This window comes from Patella vulgata, chromosome 6 (genome assembly GCF_932274485.2).
Source record: "Patella vulgata chromosome 6, xgPatVulg1.2, whole genome shotgun sequence".
NCBI classification, from domain to species: domain Eukaryota; kingdom Metazoa; phylum Mollusca; class Gastropoda; family Patellidae; genus Patella; species Patella vulgata.
In genome coordinates, this window is record NC_065884.2 from 40,754,339 (window position 1) to 40,780,777 (window position 26,439).

At 36.8% G+C, this 26,439-nt stretch overlaps 1 protein-coding gene across 9 annotated transcripts in view; it reads left to right on the forward strand.

The window, feature by feature from the left end:
- The first annotated feature begins 16,281 nt into the window (after positions 1-16,281).
- Positions 16,282-26,439, forward strand: part of LOC126825407 (farnesyl pyrophosphate synthase) — a 43,390-nt gene continuing 33,232 nt past the window's right edge. The window contains exons 1-3 of one of the 9 annotated variants that reach the window (XM_056101609.1): positions 16,555-16,654; positions 18,446-18,559; positions 19,334-19,531. In XM_056101609.1, coding sequence (XP_055957584.1) covers positions 19,346-19,531 — 186 coding nt within the window. In that variant the 5' untranslated portion in view covers positions 16,555-16,654; positions 18,446-18,559; positions 19,334-19,345. The other 8 variants (XM_050555082.2, XM_050555085.2, XM_050555087.2 and 5 more) reach the window with 8 other exon arrangements.

Below are 26,439 nucleotides of genomic sequence, written 5' to 3' on the forward strand. Positions count from 1 at the left end.
GCTGGTTCTCTTATATGTATTTTTATTTACTGGTATATATCTTTTAATTTTGTACAGTGTATATGGGCACAAGACCTGATCTGTGTGTAAATACATGTATTCTGTGAATATAACAACCCGAACAGCGCATTTAGAAACCGTTCTCCAGTATGAACATGCTTTATAAATGACGATGTTATTATTATTATTATATACATTTTTCATTAATACTAGTGGTGTATGGTATTGTTGTGTATGAGGAAATTTATATAATTGCATTTGTTTATTTTTTTTTATTTGTTTCTTTCTTTAAATAAATTTACATGTACACAGAGATCAAGGATTGTTCCTCCCCAGGGCGTATGATATTCTTATCACATAATCAAGGCTAAGCATAATTCTTCTTTTTTTCTTTTTTTATCAAATTTAATAATTATCAATATTCCAGTAATAATTTTAAGTTTGTAATAACCATCATAATTTGCAAAAATGATAACTAATAATTCCCAACTATTTTTGCTTTTCAGGCATTTTTGCTTTTCAGGCCTGCGGTTATTGTAATTTAATGCACTCAATAGTTCTAACCCTGCCTTTCTACATCACTATAACATCCAGTGAAGTACCACTCAATATTTTAAATTGTCAGCCTTGTGCAGTCATTGTTCTAAGGGTTTTTCGTATATCAGTAGAATCACTCGCATTAACATCCACATATCAATTATTTTTGTCATAACACCAATCAAATCTCATCTTCTTGGGATGTTGTCATTATCAAAACCTCATCAAATCGTTGTAAATACTCCATAACAATCTATTCTTTTATCATTTGTATTTATTTCAGTGAAAGGGGTCGTTGATAACATTTCATCAATTTTCATTTTCTTTCAACGTTTCTATTATTAAAACCCACTAATCATTGTGTATACTCCACAACAACTTATCCATTAATCAATTAGTCAATTTTAGGTTAATTGGTATTATTACTTATTAGCGTTTAATTAAATCAGATTACCATTAGGTACACGTAATTAAGTTAGATCCCTGGTTTGTCAGCATTAACTAAGCATTGTTGTGTACATGTTCTTAAACAAGGTATTGTACGACCACTACTGAAAAAGGATAATCTGGATAAAAACATACTGAAGAATTTTCGACCTGTATCAAATCTGTCTTTCCTGTCTAAAATTGTTGAAGAAGCTGTGAACAATAGATTACGCTCCTATTTGACAACAAAAAATCTCTGGGATAATTTTCAGTCAGCTTACCGTCCATCACACAGTACAGAAACCACTCTTGTCAGAGTTGTAAACGACATCAGATCTTCTGTGGATAGTGGTTCTATAACGGCACTTATTCTATTGGATCTATCGGCAGCATTTGACACTGTTGATCACAAGATTCTTTCTGGTCGTCTCAGAAATGAATTTCTCATAACTGGAAGTGCACATTCTTGGTTCATGTCATACCTTCAAAACCGCCATCAACAGGTTCAAATAAATGATGTAAAGTCTAATCCAGTTGAACTTAAATATGGAGTACCCCAGGGGTCATTTCTGGGTCCAGTACTCTTTCTACTCTACTCGTCATGTGTTTCGGAAATCATCTGTCAACACGGCATCAACCATTTTTCTTATGCTGACGATACACAACTAATGTCATCTTTCAAAACACATCAGATTACCAATGCCATAAATACCATAACCGTGTGCTCTCAAGATATAAAATCTTGGATGTCATCAAATAAATTAAAATTAAACGACGATAAGACTGAAGCGATCATTTTTGGAACAAAAAAGCAACTACATGATCTATCGGAAATTAGTATAACCATTGGAGATTCCAGCATCCTAGTTTCTGATGATGTTAAAAATCTTGGCGTAGTTCTAGATTCATCTCTTACTTTAGAAGGACAGGTCGATCATCTCTGCAGATCATGCTACTTTCAACTGAGACGTATAAGCGGAATACGAATCATCACTCACTGTGGAAGCGGCTAAATCATTAGTTAATCTCTCGTCCTTTCAAAACTCGACTATTGTAACAGTATACTAGCTGGAAGTACTCAGTCCACACTATATAAGCTACAAAAAGTTCAGAATACAGCTGCCAGGATCATAACTAGAACAAACAAATCATCACACATCACTCCTGTCTTGAAATCCCTGCATTGGCTTCCAATTCATGCACGTATTGAATTTAAGATCTTTTGTTTGACTTTCCAGTGTCAGTGGGGTACTGCACCCTTGTATCTTTCAGAAGTATTAACTATATACCAGCCTACCCGTACTTTGAGATCCCAACATCAAAACCTTTTATGCATTCCGTCATCAAAATTGAAACAATTTGGAGATAGAAGTTTCAGTGTTGCTGCACCCAAACTCTGGAATAGTTTGCCAATCAATATCCGTGACTGTAAAACTCTGTCAAGTTTTAAATCACATTTAAAAACTTACATGTTTAAACTATCTTATCCAGACTAATATAATTGATATGTTTTTACTCCTTTTTGAAAGCGCTTTGAGCATGCTTATGGATGGATTTGGCGCTCTAGAAATCTACATTATTATTATTATTATTGTCCTGTCATATTTTCATTTTTTATCATAGCTTGATAATGACTAGAGATGCCTAGTCGAAACGTCGCTCAGTAAAAAGCAGTAATTGTATTCCATAGAATTGTGACCTGTATACTCTAGTTCAATTACTAAATGCCATTGAAACAGTTTACATATCTTATACTCTCTTATATGGGGGGGGGGGGGTAGCCGAATGGTTAGCATGTGCATGCTGTATCATAAGGTCTGTCAATGAGTCCACTGGTGGTGTTTAGATTTCCCGGTTGTATGTGACAAGGAGAAGGGTCGCCTGTACAACCTCGTGGGTTTTCTCCAGGTCCTCCGGTTTCCTCCCACTACTAAAGACCGCTACGCGCAAGCGAAATATTGATATAAACTTGAACCTTGTGTTAGTCCCAAAATGACCTAGATTGTGTCAATGGACGTTAAACCCCATTTCTCTCTCTCTATATATATATTCTCTCATAATAAGTCTATTGTTTTCTTTTTAAAATCCCTACTTTCGTGCACATCAACTTGAAACTCACCGTGTACCTGGCCTATGGTCCCAAGAACAATTCCAAACAAGAAATTTTAGGGACCGACACATAGGGGGCGAGCGGTGGCCATTTCCCCGGGGGTACATAAAGTAAAACAAAAAATAGAGATGGAACTAGGTGTTCGATTTTTATTTTGAGACCATTTTCGGATGCCCCGAGGTCGGAGATGGGGGGGGGGATGGGCGTAGCCGAAGTTGCGAAGAGATAGGACCATTTTTAAAAAAAAAAAAAAATCCCTTCAAAACAATGTATTAACGTATTTAGCTGATTTTGACTTCGCGCATGCGCAACGCTGGAACCATACTTTGTGACTATTTGATCTATTTTACTGATTCTTTTTTCTTTGGGTACCTTAAAACATTTACTTCAAATCTTTTATTTCCGATTTTTTAAATTCGACTATTACGTCATTGACATCTTATCCCACAAGTAAAACCAAGATGACAACTTCTTGAATATTAGTACTATTTTCACGAAATTGGGAATGTAAGTAGATCTGGTTGATCCAACTTCAACGATGTCATTAGAAATTTTCTAAGGTATCTCCCCTTGGAGAAATTAAGGATCAAAGTTTTCAAAAAAATCGATAAAAAATATAGGTCAGATTGCCTTGGAATTTTTTTTATGTACTACATAAGAAATTTCTGATGCGTACACAAAATATGAAGTCTATCGATCGAACCGGAAGTGCCACAATCTTGACATGTGAAAAATCCCTAAGGCTTTTGTGATATTTTACTTACAGACATGGGAGTTACATTTTCTGAAACTACTGGAAAGGGAAGTCATTCCGATTACAGCAATACAAGTCTCAGTTATTTCATTTAGTTTTCAGATTATTTTTTTGCCCGGGTGCAATGTTTCTCACTATATTTAGACATGTAACTTCGTGAGTTTTTCACAGATTTTGATCATTATTTTTTCTAGTTCTTTTTTCTTTTAAGATACTTGCTATAATCCATGAACCGTGACGATGAATATGAAGGCTTCATATCTGCATGAGACAGTAGCAGATCTAGTTTATTAGGCTTTCAGACTTTCGTCTGAAAGACTATTGTTTTTACTAAAATTATTATTATTATTATTATTATGACCTGTTTTACTAATTCTTTTTTCTTTGAGTACCTTTACGAAAGTCATTTTCACCTGCAATTTCAGATTTAGTTCCGGAAGTTAAGACCAATTTGACAACTTCTTTAATAGTTGCACGATTTTCATGAAATTTGGAATGTAAGTAGATCATACCGATGCGACTTCAAAGATATCATTAGAAACTTTATAACTTATCTCCGCTTAGAGAAATTAAGGATCAAAATTTTCAAAAAAAATCGACGAAATATAGGTCAGATCACCTTGAATTATTTTTTCTGTACTAGCTACGACACTACTCATTCGTACACAAAAAATGGAGTTTGTAGCCCAATCCGGAAGTGCCACTATCTTGAAATGTGAAATATCCCTAAGGCTTTTTTAATATTTTACTTACAGACACGGGAGTTATATTTTCTGAATCCTTGAAGGAATGCCTAAAAAACGTTCAGAGCAGAATTTTGATTTAGGTCGACTGATAGCCACCATTTTGAATTGAATATGAAAAATAATGAAAAATCTACATTAACGGGCTTGTAAATAAATAGAATAGACCGGGTATCTGGCCTATGGTCCCAAGCACAATTCCAAACAAGAATTTTTAGGGCCCGACCTGTGGGGGGCGGACGGTCGCTATTTTGAGACCATTTTTGGATGCCCCAATGTCGGAAATGGGGTGGGGGGTAGCCGAAGTTTCGAAGATAGGACCATTTTTAAAAAGAATCTCTTCATTACAACGTATTTAGCTGCTTTTGACTTCGCATGCGCAACCCAGGAACCAAAGTACCATGACTACCAAATTCCGGCTAGGAACTTTTCACGTTGGTACCTAGGTGCCCAGAAAATTTCAAGGCAATACCTGCATTCCTTCAAGTCGTTTGTTCTTGACTCTGTGCTTTACTCCCATTTTGATCCGATTAAAAAAACAAAGAGTTTTAGCAAAAAAAAAAAAAAAAAAAACGATTTTCGGAATTTTTTGAAATTGTTACTGCAAAGGGATCTTATCGCCTCTTCTGTATGTGATAGGTATTAGTACTATACAGATTATCCTTATAAATTAAATTTTTAAAATCACGGCAACGATGTTTGCGACACTAAAAACAGAAATCGCATATTTTGACTGCTGAGGCATCCTTCCGGCGGTCCCAATCTCTGGAATTTGTAGCGGTTGGCTAAGCCGTGATGATATTTATCACATATTAAAAGGAGAAAATGATCAGATATCAAGAACATACGGTGGCCTATTAGTGTCATACGTTGATATATACATTTTTCTTGAAATTTACCTCATATTATTATGTAAATATTTTCTCCGCGGTATAAATATTTTCTCCGCAGTGTAAATATTTTCTCTCTCCGCGGTGTAAATATTTTATCCGTGGTGGAAACATTTTCTCCGCGGTGTAAACATTTTCTCCGCGGTGTAAATATTTTCTCCGCGGTGGAAAGGTTTTTCATGTCTGTCGTTCAATGTTAGTGCTACACACAAGCCAAAATTGTATTTTTACTTTGTAATTGTTAAGCTCATCTGAACATTTTGGTGAAAGATATGCTCTATAAAAATGTATTAAACTAGCGGTTACCAAGCAAGATACGCCCACAAGCTAAAAACAAAAGCGATTTTTCGCACAATCGAGAACATAATCCAGAAAGTTATGGTCTGAAATGCGCAATAATCTAAAAGGAACTGAGATCTTTGGGATATAAAGATATGTTTTAGGTTTCATCAAAACCAGTTGAAAATTGTGACCTCTAGGGGTTCCACAACCTTCGTATTACATACTTTTACACAATTTGCGGCCATTTTGTCGCTCAGTTTCATTTCGATTTTCCCGAAATTCTATTTCAACATTCATTATGGTGGAATGGTGATATATTTAAACGGTTTTAAAAATCGGATAACGAATTGTGACCTTTAGAGAATCAACAAACTAAAAAAAAACCCCCAAAAACCCACCTTTTTTCCTACAATCAGGGGCCATAAGCCAGCCCAGGAATTAACGGTCTGGTATGCGCAAATAACGAAAGGAACTGAGATATTTGGGACATAAACACGAAATTAGAACTCATTAGTGTTTAATGGTGATAAATTGAAACGTCGTTTTTTTTAAATTGGATAAAAATTGTGACATCTAGAGGGTCCGCAAGTTAAAAACGGGATTTTGCGTATAATCAGGATCCAAAATCACGGAATTTACGCTTCGATATGCTCAAATATCAACAGGAGCCACGATCGTTGGATTATAAACATACATTTCAAGTTTCATCAAAATCGGATAAAATTGTGACTTCTAGGATGTCCACATTCCACAACCTTGGTATTACATACTTTTACATTATTTTTGCGTACCAAGGAAAACTGATTTGTTCTGGTAGTTTGGGTCAGATTTTTACGATATTCGAACTATTTGCGTACATGGAGCGTCCGTGATATATTTAAACGGTTTTTAAAATTGAATATTGTGATTTCTAGTGGGTCCACAAGCAAAAAATGCGATCCAGGAAGTTACGTTCCAATATGCCCGATTATCGACAGGAGCCTAGCTTTTTGTGATATAAACATCCATTTTATCCATCAAAATCGGATAAAAATTGTGGCCTCTAGAGGGTCCACAACCTTGATATACCACATTTTTACACTATTTGCGAACGAGGGGCGGCCATTTTGTCTGGCAGTTTTGGTCCGATTTTCATGAAAAACGACCTCCACCATCATTAGGGTGTAGCGGTGATATTTTCACACTTTTGTGTCCACAAGCTAAGAACGCGATTTTTCGTACAATCAAGGAGTCATGATCTTTGTGATATACATTTAAAGTTTCATCAAAATAGGTAATCTATTCACACATTTGTTTAAATTGGATAAAAAGTGTAACCTCTAGATGGTCCACAAGCTAAAAACGCGATTTGTCGTACAATCAGGGGCCATAATTCAGGAAGTTACCATTAGATATACGCGAATATCGAAAGGAATCAAGATCTTTGGGTTCTAAATATGTATTTCAAGTGTCACAAAACTCGGATCCAAATTGTGACCTCTAGAGGGTCCACAACCTTGATATACCACACTATTTGAGTACGAGGGGCGGCCATTTTGTCCATCAGTTTTGGTCCGATTTTCATGACAACATTTGAATTCAAACGACCTTACAGTGCAACGGTGATATATGTGAACGGTTTTTTAAATCGGATAAAAATTGTGACCTCTAGAGAGATCACAAGATAAAAACGCGATTTTCGTACAATCAAGGGCCATAATTCAGGAAGTGATGATCCAATATAGGCGAATATCGAAAGGAACTAAGACCTTTGGGTTATAAAAATGTATTTCAAGTTTCATGAAAATCAGATCAAAATTGTGACCTCTAGAGGGCACACAACCTTCATATACCATATGTTTTTTAATTGCTTACGAGGGGCGGCCATTTTGTCTGTCAGTTTTGGTCCGATTTTCAAGAAATTTTTAACTCAATTGACATTACGATGTAACGGTGATATATTTGAACGGTTTATTAAATCGGAAAATAATTGTGACCTCTGGAGGAACCACAAGATAAAAACATGATTTTTCGTACAATCAGGGGCCATAATCCAGGAAGTTATCGTCCGATATGCGCAAATATCGAAAGGAACCGAGATCATTGGGTTATAAACATACACTTCAAGTTTCATCAAAATTGGATGAAAACTGTGTACTCTAGAGTGTCCACAAGCTACAAACGTAAAAAACACAACACAGTTTATATGGAAATACAATCACTGGTTTATAAGTATAGCACGACGTTTCGACAAGTATTCTCTTATCGTTATCAAGCTACAAACGCGTTTTTCGTACAATCAGGGGACATAATCCATGAAGTTACAATGCGATAGATGCCACTTTCGAAAAGATCCGAGATCATTTGGAGATACACCTATATTTCAAGTTTCGTTAAAGTCGGATAAAAATGGTGACCTGTAGAGTGTCCACAAACAAAAAGTGAACCGACGGACAGGGTCGACGACAATATACGTCCACATGAAAATACTTTAACTGTACATGTATAGCATTCTTCTCTATGTATTGTTAATGCTGTTAAATAAAATTCTGATCTAGATATAAATAGCTTATTTTACTTCATAAGAATCCAGTCAGCGTTTATGGGGTCACAGTTGAAATTCCTGTAAACACCAGAAGGGATATGGTATCAAATATTCTCTAATTATTAACGACAGTCGATGACAGTTAACAATAAACACAAGATAGTCCTTATCGGGCTGGATTTTGCCAAAACCTGGTTTGTGTGTAGGACTTGTCATGTTAATAAATGTCTAATTAATAGTTTATATAACATTTCGGGCCTAAAGAAAGACATGCATTAGTCAAATTTAGCTCTTGCATAATATAAGGCTAATGGTTATAGTTTGAATCCATATTAGTCCGGTGGCTGAAGGTGGGGAGAGTCGCCGTTAAGCCAGCACGACGAAAAAGTCGCCGAAAAAATCGGCGCCTTTTTCGGCGACCTTATAGTCGCTCTGGCTTAACAGCGACTCTCGCCTCAGAAGTTTATAATTATTTTTTCACCCAGAAAATCTTTCTTCTAGCGTGGTCTACTGATGTAAGTCGCCTTCCGCGATATTTTCTACCCTTGCCCGTCTCATTATCGATCAAAATGTGTATATTTTGGATGATCGTTTGAGACGAGAATGATTGGGATGTCTATTTTGCCCGAGCAAGAACGCAAAATACAAATTGTTTCAGAGCCCCCATTAATTTGCGTAGAGGAGTAGGTAAGCTATTTTGGTGTCCTCGCGGTTTGTTGTCAGTTCAAGGACATTCTCAACACTTTCAATACTAATCTTGGAATCTTTTTTGATCTATCAAGATTAGTATTGAAAGTGCCGTGGATATCTCAGCCTACGCTACATACTTTCAGTGGTAACGACTATCTGTCTTTCTGTTTCATGATAATTCCCACTTTCTAACAATTTTTTAAAGAGCTGGGAGAGACAAATTAATGATGTTTCTTATGACGTAATTGCTGGTTTAGAAAAAAAATAATTGTACCTCGTACGATGACACTAGAAGGAAGGTCTTCTGGAGGAATCTTAATTGTGATGAAAATAACAAACCATTCTTTCTTTATTACCATCTTGCCTGAGTAGTCTTTGTTGCACATAAAACGTAAAAATTATGTTGCAACAATATGGAGACAGGCTGCAAAACCTATGATCGAACAAGATGACCCTGCGATACAAGGCTGGAATGAAGATTTACAATGTTAATGGGTATCTGAAGCATATCCAAAGGATATATGCGAGCTGTTGACCACCTGCAAGAAGATATCTATCCGGCTCATATTATGATGAAGACTTTAAGAATAAACTAATATTTAAACATGTCTCTGATTCTCTGTGTTTTTTTATGTACATTTCCAGATCTCTTGAATAGTACCATTATAATTTAATATTTTGAATGCCGAAATTGGTACTCTTCAAGGTCAATTTTAAACCAAATGTTCCAAAAAATACATTTTGCGCCCCGCACATTTAAAAGTAATGTTTTTACCAAGCTCTAAGAAAATCATCATTTAAATTAACGTGAACTAATTTCCCGCCAATTTTACCCCCACCCTCTTCCACACACGCACACCTGCTACACCCATCCCACCTCCCCACAAATCAAAACATTTGTCCAGGGGCATCATATACACTGCTTTAGAGATGGACAGTCCTAGAAATTTATGTTTGATTAATATATAACATGATCATCAATTATCTCAACATAATGCCCCCCCCCCATCCACTAATTGTAGACATTAAACCCCCTATATCTCGAAAACGCCCCCTCAAACGCCTGATCACCACCCAGATTCGCAATCTACGCAAAAACTGGTCTAGAAAAACTTGGTCTCATAAATTCACAGCTTGCGTGGCGACCCCCCCACTTCAGCCACCGGACTTATATGGGTTCAAACTATTACCATTAGCCTTATTGCTTTAGGTATATGTGTACTAGATGTGTTTGTAATCCTTATGAAGTATAATTTTAAAACTTTCTTCGCATATCACATGGCCTACTCAGGAGTGGCGTCAAACACCGCCGTTCTCCATTGTTATCATAAAAACTAATGTAAATAAGTAACATTAGTAACAATGCGGACTAAACGATATTTGTGGGGAATTTGCAACAGCGATCGTAGGTATAAGCATAAAGATAATTTGATCGGTGTTACTTTCTGTCCGTTTCCGAGGTCGTCAATTAACATTGAACGACAGACACTTTTGATCAAGAAACCATGAAAAACCTTTCCACCACGGAGAAAATATTTCCACCGCGGAGAAAATGTTTCCACCGCGGAGAAAATGTTTCCACCGCGGAGAAAATATTTACACCGGGGAGAAAATATTTACACCGTGGAGCCGCGGAGAAAATATTTACACCGTGGAGCCGCGGAGAAAATATTTACACCGCGGTGGAAAGGTTTTTCATGTGTTTTTTTATTTATCACAGTTTCCACTGCGATTTCTCATATGAGGTAAATTTCAAGAAAAATGTATAAATCATTGTATGGCACTAACAGGCCACCGTAAGAACAATAAAAATTCGATAAAATATGGCAATTTTTTAAGCAAAAAACCTTTGATGGGTGTGGCTGGGCTTCGAATTTATTTTCAACGTTCTCGGAATCGGACACTCTTCTATTTTTAATATGTGATAGCTAGAATCCCAAGGTACATTTTGTGAAAATTTGAAGGCAATAGGACCACCGGAACAATGCCTGTGCAGTGAAAATCCACCTGGCAAGAACAAATGCCGGTCCCGAAAAAATGCTCATTCTTTAATGCTTGTTACTGTATTATGGCCACCAGCTTAGAAGCACCCAAAATGTACCAAACCACTCCGAATTCCACCCAAATCTATCCCCTATTCCATTTCTGCATATTTCAATTTCTCTTGCATCTATGAAGCTGACATTTTCGGACATCCATCCTGTATGCATTATGAAACTGCATTTCAGGCTCATTGCATTAATATGCATTAACGACACACGTTCATCAATTTGCCATGCAAAACTGCTTGCGATTGCGTAATATTGTAACGAAGGACCTCAAATTTTCACAGTGGCTACGTTATGTATGTAGGGAGGTTGGTGGAAAATGGCAGGTTCTTTGAATCAATATTAAAGATTTGGAAGCAGTTACTTTTGTCGTAATAACACGGAGTCCGCCTTCCTGAATATAGTGCGAAGGTGCTGTGCAAATTTCAATGCAATAGTCCTACGGGAAGTCTTAAAAAAAAACAGGCTTATTTCGGTCGACCATGACGTCATGACCTCAATATTGTCACTTAACTCAGGAGGGGTGCATTTCCTTAATATTGCAGCCAACCACCTGCCAATAGATTACACAAAGTGACCCTGCAAAATTTCAGGTTCATAGCTTCAGCCAAAATCAAATGCAAGCACATTCAGTTGAGCGAAAAACCGCATTCTGTACATAGACTGCTTTCCATTGAAAAGGGTCCTTTTATGCTTATCACAGCCTAATATAATATACAGTTCTACTTGAGCTAACAAGCTGAAATTTGCACAGCCACCTTGGAATACAGGTACATGTATATAATATACAGTTCTACTTGAGCTAACAAGCTGAAATTTGCACAGCCACCTTGGAATACGGGTACCCGTTGTTTATTGAACCCACAAACACCGTCTCGAATCCGGGTGTTAAGAACTTTGTGGTGGTATAACTCGATACGCCAACATAGAAAGTTAATGAAATTTGGCATGTTCGTACCTTGTGCATCTATCGATTTGGTGAAATAAAGATCTTGGATCCACTACAGCTAGTTTAGAAGTTATTGCGTGCGCGATGAGCCTACCCTTACCCGATTCTCCCCCATAGTTTTAGTATGTTTACGGTGATATATCCCCAAAAGCCAGCATTGGAAGCTTACGAAATTTTGTATTCTAGTAGTTTATTCATCCCTTGATTCCGTGAAACAAAAAACATTTTGGCACCAAAGCTGGTTTGGGTGCTTTTTGATGCAGCTTGGGCTTACCCGTTGTTTATTGAACCCACGAACGGCGCCTCGAATCCGGGTGCTAGGAACTTTGCGGTGGTATAACTCGATACGCCAGCATAGAAAGTTAATGAAATTTGGCATGTTCATACCTTGTGCATCTGTCGATTTAGTGAAATAAAGATCTTGGAACCACCAAAGCTAGTTTAGAAGTTATTGCGTGCGCGATGAGCCTACCCTTACCTGATCCCCCCCATAGTTTTAGTATGTTTACGGTGATATATCTCGAAACTCCAACATAGGAGCCTTCTGAAATTTTGTATACACTAGTAGTTTATTCATCTCTTGATTCCGTGAAACAAAAAACATTATCCCACCAAAGCTGGTTTGGGCCGTTTTTTGATGCAGCGTGGGCGTACCCGTTGTTTATTGAACCCGCAAACTCCACCTCGAATCCGGGTGCTAGGAACTTTGCGGATGTATAACTCGATACGCAAACATAGAAAGTTAATGAAATTCGGCATGTGCATACCTTATGCATTTGTCGATTTAGTGAAATAAAGATACCGAAGCCACCAAAGCTAGTTTAGAAGTTATTGCGTGCGCAGTGAGCCTACCCCAACCCGATTCCCCCATATGTTTAGTATGTTTACGGTAATATATCTCGAAGCGCCAACATGGGAGCCTTCTGAAAGTTTGTATTCTAGTAGTTTATTCATCTCTTGATTCCGCGAAACAAAAAACATTTTCCCACAAAAACTTGTTTGGGTGCTTTTTAATGCAAAATGGACGTACCCCTTTTTTGCAAGCTCAGTTAGCCTAGTGTGCGATATCTTACGGTAATAGTATATTTTGGGGTATTGGGTGGGGTCGGGGGATGTATTACATATATATTTTGCATTAATATGTTTTAAAATTTTATTTTCTAATATAAAGGTAACAATTATTTTCGTGATAATTATATCTAGGTTTTTCTTGGCACTAGGAATATGTGGGCTAACTTGATCTCGAATGCTGGTGCTGGAATACGGGTGACAAAATATGTGTGCTAACTTGATCTCGAATGCGGGTGCTGGAATACGGGTGAGAGATTCCGCTCGATCCTATCATGATTAAATTCATAGTTGTATTTTATGATTTATCGGAGGTTATAAACAGACACAATCTGTTTCACAGAGAATTACGAGTCTTCTCTAATTATGACTAATATCTCTGTAAAAGATGACTGCCTTTAACACGTGCCGTCACAGCACGCGGCGTCAATCATTGGCTGAATGGCGCGTGCATTGTTTACATAAGACATTACTGCTTCGGGCAGAATGCTGCCTTTTAGTCATTTTAATATTGAGCGAAGCTCTAAAGCAAAGCTATTTTCCGGTAACACAGGAGCCGGATACACTGGGCAAAAATAACAATGCACATGCCAACTTACCAACGCGACTCATAGAAATATTTTTATGACGCGTTTAATCAATGACGTCATATATTTCTGACGTCAATTAAAATAAATCTCATACTTTTTTTAAACAAAATTAATCATACAATTTAGATCTAAATTAAATTCAATTCGGAAAAACGAGATTATTTAAAATTACTTGTATCACTTGAAAAACTTAATTATGAAAGTTTTATAACAACAATTACACCAGCTTCGCTCTACTCGGGCAATGCCTGTTACATATTACCCATTTACACTAAATAGGAAATAATTTTTACCTACAAATACGTCAAACGTCTTTATTTATTTTTCTAATACATCAAAAAAATGTTTTAGAATTTAATTTGTCGGTGGAAAAACGTTAATATTTGAGACTCATTAAGTCGCATTGATGTCATCCTTATCAGTGATTGTAGCGGCCTAGCGAATATTCACTGCTGATCACAGTCGGCAAACCTCGGCAGATTCCAGTACCCTAAATCATGAAATGGCGCTGTGAATGTGATACAATTAGAAATAAATATCTTATCTCATCTTTTCATGATGATTCATTCTTCAATGATTCATAAAAATAACGTTGAAGAAACAAAGTCAAAAATGCGAAGTATAGCCATCATTTTGGCTACATGTAAAAACTCATTTTTGATCCACAACATTCTAATGACTTGCCCCTTTTTCTAAGGAAATGCAAGCTGCTGAATATTGAGTCAAGACATAAATTAAACAAACTTATTTTCATATATAAAATACTTAACAATGTTTGTCCAACTTATTTATCTAATCTATTATTGAATTATAAGACTCCTTATAGCAGTATTAATTGATCGACTGACCCTTTTCAGACCGAATTTAGATATTATTAAGAATAGTTTGCGTTACAAAAGTGCAAAATTGTGGAATGATTTACCTGAAACCATAAAAACAAATTGCAGAAATGTTCATTCTTTTCGAAGACTTATTACTAATAATATGTTTCAAACCTAAATCATCATATAATACTACCGGTAATACATGTACCACACGGTACATAATTGGTGCAAGATCGATATGTAAGCCATTATGTTTAATGTTCATTTCAATTGATAACCGTTGTTATATTTGTTATTTTTATTGTTTTTGTTATAAAGGGCACAACGTGTCAGAAAGGTACATACATATCGGACCTAGATTGTTCACCATTTCGAAATAAAGATATTATTATATTATTATTAATAAATGAGCAGAAATGTCTCAAGGCTGCTGATTTGATATACATGTATAGAGCGAAGCGTACGTAACTAACGTACGAAAATTAGTTGCCGAATGTGGTGATCAGTGTGAAACACATTCTGAACATCTGAGACACGCTACCTGTGGAGAAGTATCTCAGACACAGTCAGTAGCCATGATATCCATATCACGTGATCGACACATCACAGGTCATGACATTGGCGTCAATGGGTCATGAGGTCAACATTGTAGACAATAGGTTTATCTTCAGCATTGTGTCCGTTGCACCCATAAAGACTATATAATTCGTACAGTTCCAACATGTTCCCTCTTCTTCCAATGATTTTTCACAAAAATAACATCTACAACTCATAGAATTGACGCATACTGCACGCAGCGACCCATCTACGTCATGCTTCCCAGAATGTGACACTGCGCTGATTATCCGCCATTTAAAACGCTCATGTGATCATTTTGGGGCGGGACTTATCGACTCGAGACCGCTTTGTTTAGACAACAGAGTAAAAATAACCCACGCACGTGTGTTTTATGTTAACACGGCATGTCGCTGACACTCGCGTAAAAGCGATATATAATATGTGCTATGGGTAATATTGCAATAAATTCTTTACCATTGTAAACTGTCTTTAGAGTTTCAATCTGTTTATCTTTCAAAACAAGGTTAGATACTCCTAAATTTGTTTTCGCAAATAAAACCGCCTCTGTGAAATTATGTTTCATGGGCGCTGCCATATTGATTAATTAGAGGACTATTTTGTGATTCGCCTTTGATTAGTTTGACATTTTTCATACACACAGCGGCTAAATAAACATATTTAATTTCATTCAATATGACAATAGAAGAGAAATAAATACTTTTAAAAATTTCTAAAAGCATACTCAGTGTTTTCGACTAAAATCGTCGATGTAGGAATTTAAATGTCGGTTAATTAGCTTAGGGCCTATTCTCAGCCGGAGCTAGCGCTGTAGATAGGCAGCCTAAGTTTGGGATGAGAATTGACGTTGTCTTCAATGACAGCGTCTGCGAGGGTTGTTCATAGAGGCCGCCATATTGCACTATTTTGTGCGTCGGTCGGGTCTATTTCAGATATACGCAATCAATTCTGTTGATGTTTTTAGCGTTGGGATTGACTAATAGTTAATGTGTTTCAGTTCTAAAACAAATATTTTAAACTTTAACGCAAATTTAGAAAATAGCCAAATTCTGGCTGGGATTACTGAGCAAAATGGCCATTCACTGTATACGTGCAAAAAAAAAAGCTAGCCACCTATTAATTTTCGTACGTTAGTTACGTACGTGTGAAACAGACAGTTAGACGCCTTAATATAGGGATATTGAACAAAACAAAAGTAGAAGTGACCTCGGGGTCATGTCATAATTTTACAGTATTGAAAGAAGGCTTTCGCGTGTCTAGATAAACAAGACTTCAAACTATTAACGAAAAACGAAAATGTTGTAATTTTATGGCTGATCTTGTTCTAACTCATTGTAATCCATTTATGAGGTGACTCAAAATCAAATGTGTAAGTGTATTTGAAATTATTTATTTATCGATCTAGTGCAGGCCATTATTATTGCAAAATTTAGTTAAAATCATGAGACTATTTTTAGACATCTACGAATTCTGATTCATCACATCACATCTATCTATAATCTAAGTCCACGTAAGTAGGCTAGATTGTTCCATCTATTTTTATTCAGAGATATATGCTCAGTCCAAGATCAGTAAATGTTGTGATACAAATTATAAATTTACAGGTAGGCTTCAGATAACAGTATAGGCCTACTGCATGTCAGGTAAGAATGTGTCCCGACATGATTTAGATCATTTAGGAGAAATGTCCAGACCCTCATCTCATGCTCATTTTTTCCTATCCTTGGATCTTCGCAGAGTCCCTCAGAACTGAATTAGTCAGTGGTGGGTTGGGGCGAGTGTTTATTAAATCAAAAGGAGCTAAATCGCTAACATTTGGGACCTAGAAATTGACAAAAGTGGGTCGCAACGCATATAATACTGTAATATGAATGTATATAAACTGATTTACATTCAATGGTTTCGGTTTTTACTCCAATTTCAAATCAGTTATGTTCGGCGAAATAAGCCAGCAGTCTCAAGCGAGTGCAAATTTCTAGCGTCTGGTTATTCCAGTCTACATAAGCCGTTTGATTTGGTCATGATTTGCACCAATCTGTTTTACAGACCTAATGCGACATCCGTCTTTTATCTCTGTCCAAGATGACTGACCTTTAAAAGGTCAGACCGCTGTAGTTCTAAGGTTGACGTCACATCACAATGTTTACCAACAAAGCAAGATGGCATCGATAACGCCAAAAAAGATTACTTCTGTGGCTTGTTTTTGTTGCTTTAAAACAAACACGAGCAGGTCAATCAGATTAGACGGTAAAAAATGTACTTCTGAAAGAATTCAGAGTAAACAAACAGAAAAAAACCGTCAAATTGATGGTCACACGTGCGTTGATTACATCGAACGTAGTAATATGAACTGGTACGGGCAGAATTATATCGTTTTACCCATTTTACGCCTCCGCGTACTATTTTCTGTACCTATTTACGCTAATTATGGAATATTTTTTATCAAGATATACTTCAAACACCTTTATTTATTTTTCTAATACTAAAAAAAAATGTTTCAGAATTTAATTTGTCGAAAGAAAAAAGTTAATATTTTGTAGTCATTAAGTCGCATCGATGTCATCCTTATCAGTGATTGTAGCGGCCAAGCGAATATTCACTGCGGATCAGTGTGGATTTGCACACTGATCCGCAGTGAATATTTGCGAGGCCGCTACAATCACTGATAAGGATGACATCGATGCGGCTTAATGAGCCAGTAATATTAACTTTTTTCCTGCGACAAATTAAATTCTAAAACATTTTTTTTATGTATTGGAAAAATAAATAAAGGCGTTTGACGTATATGTAGGTAAAAATTATTTCCTATTTAGTGTAAATGGGTATTAAAATGACTAAAATGCAGCATTCTCTCCGAAGCAGTAACGTCTTATGTAAACAATGCACGCGCCATTCAGCCAATGATTGACGCCGCGTGCTGTGACGACACGTGTTAAGGCAGTCATCTTTGACAGAGATATATTACTAGACTCGTAATTCTCTGTGAAACAGATTGCATGATTTGGTGCAATGTGTCTAGCCTCGTCCCTCGAGCCTCTTGATACAACTGGGGCTGAAGCGCATTATGGTACACGATTCGTGTACCAATGGTAAAATGTTTATTTTGTCTTAAATATTGGATATCAAAAGCCCATCTTTTTCCGGTAAGATCACAACATGAATGTTGATTTAATTTGACAAATAAATCGCGTTTTCAATGTTGAGTTAGAGACTTAGCTACTTTATAATACGAAATTCCAGTTATTGTGTCATACACCACCGGAAAGTAAGTTTCAATGGCTCTTTCAATATACTTGTTATTTTCTGGCACATTCATAATAATACACTATAGAAGAGATAAAACCCATTTTATTTTGAGCAAAAAGAATATCGCTATCAGACAATAACCTAGTTACTAAAAATAGACTACTTTCAATTTGTTTTATTTATCGAAGGCTCGGATTAGTCCATACGGAGCACGTGATTTCACTGAAGTCATGGTCATCCAGCGAATTTCTTATTGTATGCTGACTTGATTGCCCCTTATTCAACCTATTCAGTATAGTATGGTGAGTGGTCTTATTGCATGGTAGCTTATTGTATGCCAGTTTGATCTCGGGCAACAAATTGAACAATTCAGCCATCGAATAAATGTCTGGTGATAAATTCGGAATAAAAAGGTGTTTTTGGAGTAAAAATTTACCTGATTTCCTTGTAGATATAGGCCTAGACATCTGAAATGGTCTCAGATTAAATCTCCGGGCATCTAGATTTCGAAACCATCTGTTGGACCACAAGATCAAAGAGATGGACTGCATGTTACATATTTTGTTTGAACACTCAATAGAACTACGACTACCAACAATGGTATTCAGAATAGATTGTTTGGACAATCAAAATTGAGAAGGCTAGAAAGTAATTTCTCAGACCATTGTTTCAGGAATATGAAGAAAGGATGACACTTTGACTTGGGATTATTTTTTAACAAACAAAATATACAAATCTTGTAATGAGTTAAAATACTTTGTTTATTCAAGAATAGCATAATAAAGAAATAATTTTTTATCTTGTGAAACTCTTCTCAAAAGGTGATGGTTATTTTGCCACTTGCCCCATTTCATACACTACCACCTGATCAAAAAACACTCAATTTGTTCAGACAGTAGCCTACCCCAAGCATATTATTATTAATTTCACCACATTTTTCTGATGTAGAAAACATTCTGAAAACAAGTCCTACTGAAATTGGTCAAAGATTCTGTCTCAAATAATTTTCTGTGAACTGAAAGTGATATTGTCTCACTTACGCACATATATTTTTGTTTGGTTTTAAATTTTCACAGAAGTCTGTATAAATGGAGGACCATATAAAATTGAATGGAAATGGAACAAACTGTAAAGAAAACAGAGCAAAAACAGAATTAGAAGAATTTGATGCACTATTTCCTGAATTGGTTAAAGATCTCACAAATATTGGATTAAAAGATGCTGAGATTTCAGATGCAATCAATTGGTTTAAGGAGGTACTTGTAGATTACCGGGTATTGTACAATTGTACCATATAATTCATCTTATTTCCATGTATAATGATAAGATTAAAATTTTATTACATGTATGCCTAGCCTGCTTTTGAATCGTCTCATTTTTATACGCCCACATGGAACTGTGGTCGTATATTGCTGTCGCGCCTATCTGTCCGTCCGTCCATCGTCCACAATTTCTTGTGAACACTCTACAGACTACATTTATCATCTGATTGTTTTGAAATTGATATATGTTGTTTGCATTAGTGAAGTTATGGCCCTTGTTTCACTTTGTTGCACCTTGTTATCAACCGATCTGTATGAAATTTAAATTAGTAAAACAAAGAAGTCTATTGAATTGCAGTAATTTCTGTTAATTACATCTAGAGTTGGGGGGTTGGATGGCTGAATTGTTAGCGTGCGCACGCTGTATCATAAAGTCTGTCATTGAGTCGACTGGCGTGGTTTCGATTCCCAGGTTGTACGTGGCAAGGAGTAGAGTTTGCCTGTCCAACCTCGTGGGTTTTCTCCGGGGCCTCCGGTTTCCTCCCACTGCTAAAGACCACTACGTGCAAGCGAATTATGTAAATAAAATTAAACCATATGTTAGTCCCGAAATTACCTAGTTTGTGTCGAGTGGACGTTAAACCCCATTTCTCTCTCTCTCTCTCTCTCTCTACATCTAGAGTTATGGCCCTTGTTTCACTTTGTTGAATCTTATGAATGCTCTAATACCAACAGTTATCATCCGATCTGTTTGAAATTGATATGCATCATTTAGATTAGTGAATCGAAGAATCCTATTGAATTTCAACAATTTCCATTAATTACATCTAGAGTTATGGCCCTTGTTTCGCATTGTTGTACCTAGTGAATGCTCTTAAGCTTGGCGCAGACGGTCATCTTTTCGTCGCTTGTTGCTGCAATAGGCAACTACTGGCAACTCCGAGCAATTGGCAACTCGAGGTCTCCCGTGTGCGCTGACTGGCAACGAGAAGCAATTTTTCCCCGGATGTATCCGGAATGCCGATATCACGTGATCATTCAAAATGGCGCCGTACATACAACAACATATATCAGATGACAGTAGAGCGCTCGCTGATTGGACAGTTAACCAGTTGCTTGTTGCCTGTTGTCGCCTACCGCCGCAGACGAGCAATTTTGAAGCAACAGATGAACAATTTCTCGGCGACGAGCGATTTTCTGTTGTGGAATATCAAACATGTTTGATATTTGGCAACGAGAAGCAACTCGGAGCAACAGCAGGCAACTATTGTTGCCCGTTGGCGCAGACGAGCGATTTTTTCTTTCAATGACCAGCGATTTCACTGTTGCCTGAAAGTTGCTCGAAAAAGTTGCCCGTCTGCGCCTGGCTTAACGACAAAAGTTATTATCCGATCTGTATAAAATTTATATGCATCATTTAAATGAGTAAAACAATTCCTATTGAACTTCAGCAATTTCCATTTATTACATCTAGATTTACATTGTATGGCCCTTGTTTCACTTTGTTGAATCTTGTGGACGCTCTAATGACAACAGTTATCATCCGATCTGTTTGAAATTGATATGTATCATTTAAATTAGTGCAACAAAGAAGCCTATTGAAATTCAATAATTTCCGTTAATAACGCCGTGAGTTATGACCCTTGTTTCATTTTGTTGTACGACAAAAGTTATTATCCGATCTGTATGAAATTTATATGTATCGTTTGAATTAGTAAAACGAACAATCCTATTGAGTTTCGGGAAATTTCCGTTAATTACAGGTCTTGAGATCTGAAAATCACGCTGGAGTGATAAGATGTGTTTGCCATATCTTTTGCGGGAGCTATTTAACACCGATGAAGTTTCTCGGCCAATGCAGCTAGCGATCGAACACCCGACCTCCAGGCTAGCGAGCCAGCGTCTTACCCACTTAGCCACGTGATCCCCCTAATTACAGCTAGAGTTGTGGCCCTTGTTTCACTTTGTTGAATCTTGTGAACGCTTGAACGACAAGTTATCACCTAATCTGTTTGAAATTCACATGCATCATTTAAATTAGTGAAATAATGAATCCTATTGAATGTCAGCAATTTCATTGCCTGGCAACCTATCTTTTACTTTGTTGAACCTTGTGAACGTTCGAGCGACAAAAGTTATCATCCGATCTGTATGAAAATTATATGCATTATTTTAGTAAAACAAAAAATCCTGTCGAATTTCAACAATAACTGTAGATAACTTCTAGTGTTACGGCCCTTGTTTTAGTTTTTATATGCCCACATAGAAATGTGGACGTATATTGCCGCCGCCGGTGTCCTTCCGTCAGTCGGTCAGTCACAATTTCTTGTGAACGCTCTAACGCCAAAAGTTATCATCTAGTTGTTTTAAAATTGATATGTTGTTTGCATTAGTGAGATGAAGAAACCTATTTAATTTAAATAATTTCCGTTTATTACGTCTAGAGTTATGGCCCTTGTTTCACTTTGTTGAACCTTGTGAACGCTATAATGCCAAAAATTAACATCCAATTTTTGTGAAATTTTTATACATGATTTAAGTTAGTGAAACGAAGAAGCATATTTAATTTCGATAATTTCTGTTCATTACGTCTAGAGTTATGTCCCTTGTTTCACATTATTGAACCTTGTGAAAGCTCTGAACGCCAAAAGTTATCACCCAGTCTGTGTGAAATTTATATGCATGATTTAAATTAGTGAAACGAAGAAGCCTATTTAATTTCAATAATTTCTGTTGATTACGTCTAGAGTTATGGCCCTTGTTTCATTTTATTGAACCTTGTGAACGCTCTATGAAATTTGCATGCATCATTTAAATTAGTAAAGAGAAGAATCCTATTGAATTTCAGCAATTTCCGTTTATTACTTCTAGAGTTATGGCCCTTGTTTCACTTTGTTCAACCTTGTTAATGCTCGATTGATGAAAGTTATCATCCGATATGTATGAAATTTATATGCATCATTTAAATTTGTGAAACAGGTCTATTGAATTTCAGCAATTTCCGTTAATAATTTCTAGAGTTATGGTGGTTGTGAACCTTGTGAATGTTTGAGTTTGAATGACAAAAGTGATCATCTGATCAGTATGAAATTTGTATGTTTTATTTAAATTAGTAAAACGAAAAAACCTGTCAAATTTCAATAATTTCTGTAGATTACTTCCAGAGTTGAGACCCTTGTTTCAGTTTGTAGAACCTTGTGGACCCTCAAACGGCAAAAATTTTAATCTGATCTGTATGGAACTGTCTTGTAAAGGCCCCCAATTACCTACAAAGGAATAAATATGCGACAACCCTTGGACGATTTAGCTGCTGTGGGCGTATGTTTCGTTGCTTGACAACCTATTTTTAGAACCTTGTGAATCCTCAAACGACGAAAATTATAATGTCATCTGTATGAAATTGTCTATTAAATTCCCCTAATTACCTACAAAAGAATAAATATGCGACAACCCTTGTCGACTGCTTGGCCGATTTAGCTGCTGTTTGCGTATGTTTTGTTGCCTGGCAACCTTTCTTTATCGTCAACAAACTGATGGATTTGAAATCTGTTTTTATATGTCATCAAGAAAATAGCTGAAAATTTTATCACAGTTTAAAGGCGATTTGTAAAAAAACAAGGAGAATTTAAATCTGATAATTTGATGGCACATATTTATCCTTGAAAGAATAGAAAATAATAACAGCCGTTTGATTACATTATATTTATGACAAAATGATGCATGTTTCAACCAATTACTGTCCATGAGTTTTACTTTTTATACGCCCACATTTTCATGTGGATGTATATTGTCGTCGCCCCCGTCCGTCCGTCCACACTTGTTTGTGAACACTCTACAGGTCACAATTTTTATCTGATTTCAATGAATCTTGAAATATAAGTTTATCACACTAAGATATTGGCATGAATCGGACGGTAACTTCATGGATTATGGCCCCTGATTGTATGAAAAATCATAATTTTAGCTTGTGAACACTGTAGAGCTGTAGAGATCACAATTTCTATCTGATTTGATTTAAACTTGAAATGTATGTTTATAACCCACAGATCTCGGTTCCTTTCGATATTTGCGCATATCGGACCATAACTTCCTGAATTATGGCCCCTGATTTTGACGAAACTTGAAATATAGGTATATCTTTAAAAGATCTCGGCTGCTTTCAATATTTGCATGTATCGGATCGAAACTTCATGGATTATGGCCCCTGTTTCTACGAAAAATCATGTTTTTAGCTTGTGGACCCTATACAGGTCACAATTTTTACTCGATTTTGTTGAAACTTGAAATTGAAAATTGTTGAAAATTGAAATGTAAGTTTATAACCCAAAGATCTTGGTTCCTTTGATATTCGCGCATATCGGACGATAACTTCCAGAATTATGGCCTCTGATTGTACGAAAAACCATGTTTTTAGCTTGTGGACCCTATAGAGGTCATAATTTTTATCCGATTTTAAAAACCGTATTATTATATCACCGTTACACCCTAAGGACGGCTGAGTTTGAATTTCGTGAAAATCGGCCCAAAATTGACAGAAAATAGGCGGCCGTTCGTTCTCAAATAGCATAAAAATATGGTATATCAAGGTTGTGGACCCTATAGAGGTCACAATTTTTATCCGATTATGTTGAAACTTGAAATGTAAGTTTATAATCCAAAGATCTCGGTTCCTTTATATAATCGCGCATATCGGAACGTAACTTCCTGAATTATGGCCCCTGATTATATCACCGTTACACCATAAGAACGGCTGAGTTTGAATTTCATGAAAATCGGCCCAAAACTGACACACAAAATGGCCGCCCTTCGTTCACAAATAGCGTAAAAATATGGTATATCAAGGTTGTGGATCCTATGGAGGTCACAATTTTCTTCTGATTTTGATGAAACTTGAAATGTAAGTTTATAACCCAAAGATCTCGGTTCCTTTCGATATTTGCTCATATCGAATTGTAATTTCCTGAATTATGGCCCTTGATTGTAGGAAAAATCACTTTCGTTTTAGCTTGTTCTCTATCCATCTCGGCCTGGCAGCTGCTGGTTTAGCTGTGGTCCCTCTGGAGGTCACAATTATTATCAGATTTAAAAAAAAAGTTTGAATATATAACGGTTACACCGAATGAAGGTTGAGTTCGAATGTCAGGAAAATATGACCAAAACTGCCAGACAAAATGGCCGCCCCTCATACGCCAATAGTGTAAACATGTGGTATATTAAGGTTGTGGACCCTGTAGAGGTCACAATTTTGTGATGATTTTGATGAAACTTGAAATATATCTTTATAACCCAAAGATCTTGGTTCCTGTTGATATTCGCGCATATCGAATCGTAACTTCCTGAATTATGGCCCCTGATTGTACGAAAAATCGCCTTATTATCCGATTTTAAAAAACGTTTGAATATATTACCATTACACCGTAATGAAAGTTGAGTTCGAATTTCGGGAAAATCAGACCAAAACTGCCAGACAAAATGGCCGCCCCTCGTACGCAAATAGTGTAAACATCTGGTATATCAAGGTTGTGGACCCTGTAGAGGTCACAATTTTGTGCCGATTTTGATGAAACTTGAAATATATCTTTATAACCCAAAGATCTTGGTTCCTGTCGATATTCGCGCATATCGGAACGTAACTTCCTGAATTATGGCCCTTGATTGTTCGAAAAATAGCTTTTTGTTTAGCTTGTTCTCTTTCCATCTCTTGCAAAATGTGGGCGTATCCTGCCTCGCAGCCGCTGGTTATCCAATTTTGATGAAACTTAAAACATATCTTTATATTCCAAAAATCTCAGTCCCTTTTGATGTTTTCGCATTTCAGACCATAACCTTCTGGATTATGGCCCCTGATTGTACAAAAAATCCTTTTTATATGTCCACATTCATAATGTGGACGTATATTGCCGTCGCCCCCGTCTGTGTGTGTGTGTGTGTGTGTGTATATGGTGTATATCGAGGACACACATCTGAATACACACCTTCTAATGGCGGACCTGTGTCAACTCCCGACCCCCTGGGACAGAGCCACGCCCATTTCTTGTATTTTTTTGTTTGTCATCTACAGGCCGCAATTCTTAACAGATGATTTTGAAACTTTGCATACCTATTCGTTATACCCTAAGGATGCCCCCTATTGTTTTTGGTGATTGCCCAACTGCCTGGGGCAGAGCCACACCCATTTTTTCATTGTCTCTGTGAGTTGCCTACAGGCCACGATTCCTAATGGATTGTCTTTGAACTTGGGATATGTATTCCTTATAGCCTAAGGACACCAACTGCATGTCCCGACCCCCTGGGGCAGAGCCACGTCCAATTTTTGTGTTTATCGTTTACAGGCCGGAATTCTGAATGGATCAACTTGGTACTTGGCATATGTATTCCTTATAGCCTAAGGGCGTCAACTATTGATTTTGGTGAATGCCCCGACCCCCAGGGGCAGAGCCATGCCCAATTTTTGCCTTAGCGCCCTAAGGCCACAATTCTAAATGGATTATCTTCGAACTTGGAATACTTAGTCCTTATACCCTAAGGACGGCAACTATTGATGTTGTCATTTCTATAACAGGGTGGTACCTATTTATATTGTTCCATATCCAACCCCCAGGGGCAGAGCCACACCCATTTTTTGTATTTATCATCTATTGTCTGAATGTATCATCTTGGAACTTTGCATATTTATTCCTTATACCGTAAAGACACCCACTTTTTTGTTAGTAATTTGTCTGTAAATTTGGCAAAACAAATCCAATGCCTAGCCTTCTTTGTATCATATTACAGTCATTTCATATTTCATTTCTAAAAAGTACCATATCAATCAAAGCTGGAATGTTGTTTTTAACTTGTTCTCTATCCATCTCTTGCAAAATGTGGGCGTATCCTCCCTGTCAGCCGCTGGTTTAAATTATTGCTTACTGCTTACGGTA